This window comes from Porites lutea, chromosome 8, assembly GCF_958299795.1.
Source record: "Porites lutea chromosome 8, jaPorLute2.1, whole genome shotgun sequence".
In the NCBI taxonomy this organism is placed as follows: domain Eukaryota; kingdom Metazoa; phylum Cnidaria; class Anthozoa; order Scleractinia; family Poritidae; genus Porites; species Porites lutea.
In genome coordinates, this window is record NC_133208.1 from 28,186,250 (window position 1) to 28,193,712 (window position 7,463).

The following is a 7,463-nucleotide window of genomic DNA, read 5'->3' on the forward strand; positions in this document are numbered from 1 at the left end:
ACATTTCGTCAGGTTTAATAACGTCTAGAAAAGCACCGAACTTCGACTTTTACTGACCGGTGTTCCACTTAGACTTCATTTGACCCAATCCAGAAATTGTTATATTAACTCGTTACATATTTCGCAATTTATCGATCATTAAGTTGGGCTAATTAAATGTCGGCATTTGAATCAATTAAGCATTGTTTTGTTGATCTTGGTTCGACCAAAATGAAAATAAAGGGCGGCTCATGAAAAATCGGCGTCTGGGTTAGCATCAAAACACGCTCTCTTGTTTCTCCAGAGCTTAAGAAGTCACTTTTTTCAACCCCGTTCGTCGATTATGAGCAGATGGATGAAACCGATCCATTCACTAGTTTTTCCGAGGTTTGCTGTTGTGGTTGTTCTAATTTCCGGCTTTGAATCCCTTTTATCTAAAAATGTGTGCATGTCAACTGTCTTTGAAATTAACCATCTTTAACCCAAGATCCAAACCCGAAAAAGACAAGAAACAACTAAAAAGGGGGGGGGGGGGGGCATCATTCCGAGAAAGGCATTCCCCAGGGTTGCTCCCCTATAAACTAAAGCTTTTGTAAGCTGGGTTTTTTTGCTCTTAAGGGTTTTTTTACCCCTCCCAGTTCAAAATGTTTTGAAAATTGAGCATAGATTTTGTGAGAACAGGTCTGAAATAGGGTGAGGTGTGGTATCTTGATCCGCCAGGGTCTGGCCAGATTGGGTATTTTAAAATTTTGTCGACAGACGTAACCTCAGTTCATGTTTCGCAATAAATTGACAGGGCTAACAAGCTAGTAGCAACGCGGTTAACATACTGAAAGACTCGATCTTTTCGTTACTTAAGTCTGACGAGTTTAGGCTACGAACAAAAACAAAACAGTCTATCCAAAGCTTTCCTTTATCAAGCCAGGTAACCTAAGCTCACTTTATGATCCAACAGTCAAATGAGTCACGGAACTAAGTCGTCTGGTAGATCATACAAAATAACAATAGACCAGAGAAAATATATATTGAAATTTGTCTAAATTGTTATACTGGACTCGATCACAGTTAAGGATCCCAATAACATTCCCATTTAAAATCTCGTGAGCGACGGACTTTATTTCAGTCATTAAGGTCCCCTCAACACCACATCTGAGCAACTCAGCCAAACTCCAAAACAGAAGCACCTTACTGTAGCACGAACTCTGAACGATACCTCCAGTCAGGAAGATAGAATTCTCAGTGCATAGCTTTCATTTTAGTGGTCACACTTTTGGATTTCAACTACAGTCTCAAAAGTTAGAACCTCTTATGTACAATACAATAAACAGCACCACAGGAAAGTACTACTCAGTAGCTTTCATTTGAATTGTTACGTTTTATTTTTTGCGATTTCATCCACAGACCTGTTCATTAGAGAGAGGGAGAGCCGCCTTGAACAGTGAAACTGTACCACAGGAAAGTACTGCTCAATAGCTTTCATTTGAATGGTCATACTCAGTAAAGAATTAAATTTGCTCTTTCATCCCAGCATAGAATCAAGAGTTTACCATGATGTGGTTCACCCTCACAGACTTCATGTAAACAACACTGCTGGTTTTTCATCAAGGAAACATTAACAGCTTATAGCAAAAACGAGAACAGCTTCGCAGTTTTTCACTTTGGAGATGACTAAATTGCTAACCACACATCATGACAGAAACCACAGACCTCTTGGTCGCAAGCATTCCCCTGAACTGTTCAAAATCGTTCAGTTCACCGCAGACTGACTTTCACGTGACAAATTCCCCATCAGATGTCACTGATGGCGTAAGCTTGAAGGGCATCGTTGAGTGTAATTTCGTCCCAGTTTGGGCCAACAAACTCTTCAAGTGTTCCACACCAAAAACCTGCAAACAAACAATTATTTCAATCGATTAATGGTGGTCACATTAATATGAGAACGCGTTTTGGATGGTATACACACTGTACAAAATTAGATTTACTATATATTATTTTCCTTGAGGCAAAAAAGTGCAAACTTCGAAGAAACCAGGGGTAAATATGGTAATGCAAAACCGCATATTTGCATCCTAATGCCTACCGCCATGCAAGTGTAAAATAGAGATTTTACAGATTTTTAGCGATTCCTCATAACTGAGCAGTACATCCGTAAAGGTCATCAACACGAAATTGCAGTGCTTGTTGACCAAAACTTCTACGGGCTGTCAAATTTTAAGTGGAAAATAGTTGATAATATATTGTACAACTCAATAAACAGTTGAGAGGAAAGAATCCGCTCTCAGTCGAGATTTCAGTTTAAAAGACCAAATTTTTTCAGAACTTCAGACTCAGACATTAACTTCTACCTTGTAGACAAACAGTATCATGGGAAACTCATATAGTTTTCATATTAAATGGACACATTTTCACCAACAGAGTCAAAACCTAGGCAACAAAACTGTTCAATGAGCTCAGTGGTTTTTAACTAAAACTGCAAACAAGACTAATAAAAAACCTCGGGAACTTATCATATTAAAATTCTGCAAAGGTAGCTTTCGTCTGGTGCAAAACTAAGACTTCATCGAGACAGATTCAGAGGAGAAAGCCACCTTATACAACAAGATCATGAAAGCACCTGATGTAACTGAAGGACTGCTCAGTGCATGGCCTCTTTCGTAACGGGAGGCTTTGAGATTTCACGCACAATTTAAAATATTGAACTGCCTTGAAAATGACAGCAAATATATGGAGCGACTGTCGCAGTGAAAGCTTCCATGGGTGTTTCACGCATTAACTTAAACGTCAGAGCCGTCTTGTGAAAAATCGCCACAGGAAAATGTAAGACTCTATATAGTGTACACCGGCACAGAACTAACAGGTTTAAAATGCAGTCGTTCTTTGAACAGTGACTAGTACGAGGTCCAGACTGATCGCAAGGATTTTTATTTGCACTGACCAAGTTGTCGAACAAATGATTAAACCGGCTACGGTAAGCCGGGCACTTCTTAGTGTTGGTATAATAAAAAAAAGGGTAATTCTGTTGTTAAAAAACAGTTGGAGACCTTTTAAAAGAACTTGAACCCGCAAATTGGAGGCTAAAGGCAATTAACCTTATGGAGATTTAAACCTAAGCTCACTTAAAAGCACCAGACATGTTTACGTTCGGTAACATCGAAATAAATATTGAACGAATGTGTCTCAATTTTTGAACGTTCAACCGCTCCGCACGAAGAAAATTACATTGCTTAGCCATTCTACGCTGGGGGCATAAATTCGATTTCACCCCCTTGAAGCTTTTGTACACCTTACCCCAAAGTTAGGTGTAAAATTTGCCACCTTTTCAAACGAAAAGCCGGAACCTGTCGTCTTTGAGCGAGCAACAAAAGTTATGTGTACACTTTTTATTAAATAGGGCTTAGAGGCACTTACTTTCATTAAAGAAGATTCCTTCAGGGGAGTGCTCGGACCCACATTCGTTACTACTTGAATTAGAGGCCGTTTCTTGTTCTTCGTCGCTCAGACGTTGTCTTTTACTCGTTGGTTGTATTTCGTCTTCGTCTCTTTCTTCCCCAGAGTCCTGTTTTAAGATGTTCGATAGGACAGAAATATAGTGAATCGCTAATCTTAGAGTAGCGATCTTTGAGAGTTTCTCTTCTCCGTTATAGCTTGTTTTAGGAATGACTTTTCTCAATTCTTCGAACGCCCGGTTCAACTTATGCATTCGATTTCTTTCCCTCACAGTGGCGCAGTCCCTTGATGTCCTCAAATGGGGGTATCTTCGTAGCCGTGTAGAATCACTGAAACATTCGTTACACATTTCTTCCTCCTCGTCCTCAAAAGCCGCCAATATAGCTAGCTTGCTTCGAGACTCGCGCGAAACTGAGCGAAGGCTGTACCTCTTAGAACCGCCTTGGTCTTTTTTCGACGTGACGTCCATTGATGATTTATTACTCTGTTCTCTATTTCTTCCTCTTCGCTTGTCCGATAGATGTCCTGTGTCGGCTGTCCATGCATTCTTCAAGTTCCATTAGCTCCGCCCAACCAATCAGACCTCATTAACAAGTTCCGATACATGTCCTTAATAGTTGTCATCCCTTCACGATGTTAACCAATCAGCGGTAGGCTCTTGCGGCACAAAACCAATACCTCGGTCAAATTGGAGAACAGTTTGACCCCTGATAATTCATTTGACACCAACAGCTCTTGAAAAGTAACAACTACTTCAACCCACTTACCTTGGTGGAAACCGTGACCAACAAGCTGATCTCGTCCTTTCGCTTGAGTCTGCAGTAATTTGTAAATGTTTATTTGGTCCATTTTAAGTTATTTCATAATATTTTCATGATATATTTCTGCGTTAATTAGGAAGCGGAAGAGTCTGTCGAGAGTGATTAAGTTTCTTTTAATCACAGCTTGACAGAGGAACAATGCATGATCATTGGGCTATTGACACTACAAAGTCCCTGAATAAACAATGCCCTAAAAAAAGGGTGAATACGCCTAGCTATTCTAAACCTTTGGTTGATAAACGTTATTTTCTCACGAGAGCTCTATTTTTTTTTTTTTTTTTTTTTTTTTTGTAGTAAGTTCAGAGGAGATGCCTGCGCCATAAGTTTTATAAACCCAACCGGGTAGGTTACTGGTTAATATCACTTAAGCCAGGTAATATATCGAGTAAATATACTCCTCCAGTTTGGCTGACTTACAAAATATTTGACTCATCTATTCGGTGGTAAATGTTTTCTTAATTACTTCCATGTGTAATGAAAACGCATTGGTATGTACTCCGGATAAGCAGGAATAAATAACATCACTAGAAACTAAATTGAACATGTTATTGTTATCAATAATACATTACAATAAAAAAGATTCATGTTTTTGTCAAATGGATCAGACACCACAAATTGTCACTACCAACTTCACAACACAGGAGCCTAAAATTGTAGGCACGCGCGGAAATGTTTGTTTTACCTCCCCTGATCGAAGTTGTTCGTCAATTTTTTTTTTCTTATATTGAAAATATTCTGTGCATCCGAACTCTAATTAAACTTTCTTACCATACGAGTAGCGTAGAAGCCGTACACAGCCAAATAATTTTTCTTTTATGATAATATTCAATTGTTCCTTTCTTTCTTACTTAACTTTTATTTTACTTTTTTCATTTGTTATTGTTTTGGTACTGAAATCTTCATGTCCAAGATAAAGTCAATAAAGTTGTTTATGCTTTGTTTATGCGTCAATTCCAGGCGAGGTCGGAGAGAGTGAAAACAAAGTTTATGTAAGGGTAGGAGGTTGTCAGATCATGAACCTTTACAGGTAGCGGCCGGGGGGGGTGCACTTCCATATATAGGTTTTAGATATATGCCGCCCGATAGAGTGTGGTTTTTGAGGGTGTTCATGCTTAAACAGGGCATCCTTTTTGACCTTGTTGACGTCGTAATCAGGCCGGTGTTATCCTTAGTTAGGGTACCGTTAGTATGTCAGCTAAAATTCAAGTGCATAAATGCCCAGCTACGCCAGAAACACAGTATCATGAACTCAACTTTACCTTAAAGTCACCCTAGGAGAGCCATTTGAGGAAGATTTGAACGCTCCAGTCAACCTTTTCTTTTTTCCTTGAATCTTGTCTCATTTTTCAAACTTGCGCCTTAAAGAGTAGTCTGCTACACAGCCGTTTTCAGTGATGTCACAACGTGACGACACTAAAAACGGCTGTGTAACAGACAGCTCAAACAGGGGATCCGTTTTCTTTTTTCTCACCCTTAAATAGGGTCAGGGTTTACATGTGAGATCCTGACTGGCCCACACCTACCTAAAATTTATGGTAGTATTCCCCCGGGACAGGAATCCATAACCCTGCCATTATACGGAAGCCAATATTTGGGCCGAAGATGGGTCTCGGAATCAGTGTGGACCACAATGTAAAGTAAGAAAGGTTTTGAACCCAGTTGTACATAGCCGGCCAGGACCTCGCACTGCGCTGAACGACTGAAGATGTCTCTTTCTACCCTCCTTTACAAACATACAGTTGACTCCCGATAACTCGAACCCTCGCTAACACGAACCTCGCGATAAACTCGAACCAAAATCAATTTGCCCTGGATTTCAGCCATACATTTACTGTAATTTTACCCTCGATAACTCGAACCTCCGGCTAACTCGAAGTAGTTTTCAGAGGCTCCTCAGATCATTTCTACATAATTTTACCCTATATAATTTTAACTCGAATCATGTTTTGAGCCTTTAAAAGGTCGGGAAAAAAAACAGTCTACATATGGCGTCCGAAACATTGAATTTTGAATTTCCCATTTACCTGTTGTAGGCATATAGTTTACTACTGTAGGCTAATGTTGTTTGTAACAAATCTAACGCGTGAAACAGCCTTACTTCTCAAAACAGTAAAACGCATGCTCTATTTAGGCAATATTTTGTTACGTTACTTTCTAATTTATAATCTAGAAGTATCTTTTAGTTAATTTTCACTTAACATTTCTACAATTGAATGTGATTAAAATGTTCACTGCGCAGTAAAAACTGTTTTTTTTCCTTACTACCGGCTATTTTCTTCAAACTCTTGCTAACTCGCCGATCGAACTAGAGTCTGGAAAGGTGTTCTCGGGATCCGGCATTTGACCGAAATACATTGCGGGATTCGGGACAACGCAAAATTTCCCGACTGGATAAGGTATTTGGCCGCTACTCGGTGAGCGGGATTCGCTAAAATCTTTGCACAGGATGAGGTATTGGGAAAGAAAGCGGTATTAATTAAGATAACAGAAGTTGCGCATGCGGGATTGTCCTAAAAAAGGAGCGGGAATGCGGGATCACGGGCCTACTTCCAGACCCCGAATAAAAAGTTTCTTATTTCCGTTATTTTTCATTTTGCGCGAGGGCGGTACGTTTTGGGTCACGTGGTCCGAACGAGTTTTTCGAATAAGTCACCGAAATCCACCTGAAGCAGGTGGATCGGTAGAACGTCTTGGACGATCCAAACTCATTCAGACGAACTTAATTAAGCCAGACGTCGAACTTTACATGAACTTAACTCACGTTTGGTCGTGGCCTAATTATCCAGGGCTCTCCACATACAGATTCTCCGCGACTGATTTTCATACATTTCCTTAAAGAATTGACTGGGACATTTTGATTAAAGATCAAAGAATTTTATCTTTGGGGATCATGTTATCAATTCTCAAAACCTTTTGTTTTTGATGTGTCGATGTTGCTAGGAGAAAATTGATGTTAGTCACTCCTGGGCGGACTTCACGGGTTGGATATTCCTTCCCCGCCTGTTAATCGTCGCAAGTAAGGGAGTCCAGAAATTTTTTCATTTGGAATCCGGAATCGTGGGCTTTGGAATCCGGAATCCAAGTTCCACTGACAAACGACCTGGATCCAGAGCTGGAATCCGGAATCCACGGCATGGAGTCCACAATCCAAGACTGTTTTGGATTCCCTTACATGGGGCGAAAACAAGAGAGGAGGGGTGGGACAACATATACAAT

The 7,463-nt window shown here is 40.1% G+C and overlaps 1 protein-coding gene across 1 annotated transcript; it reads right to left on the bottom strand.

Annotated features, from left to right (window-relative positions):
* Positions 1-1,221: 1,221 nt before the first annotated feature.
* Positions 1,222-3,931, bottom strand: LOC140946709 (uncharacterized). Its single transcript, XM_073395813.1, has 2 exons — positions 3,388-3,931; positions 1,222-1,865 (listed from the first exon to the last, which is right to left on the bottom strand). The coding sequence occupies exons 1-2, from the start codon at positions 3,893-3,895 to the stop codon at positions 1,768-1,770; spliced, it is 606 nt and encodes a 201-aa protein (XP_073251914.1). The 5' UTR covers positions 3,896-3,931; the 3' UTR covers positions 1,222-1,767.
* Between the last annotated feature and the right edge of the window lie 3,532 nt (positions 3,932-7,463).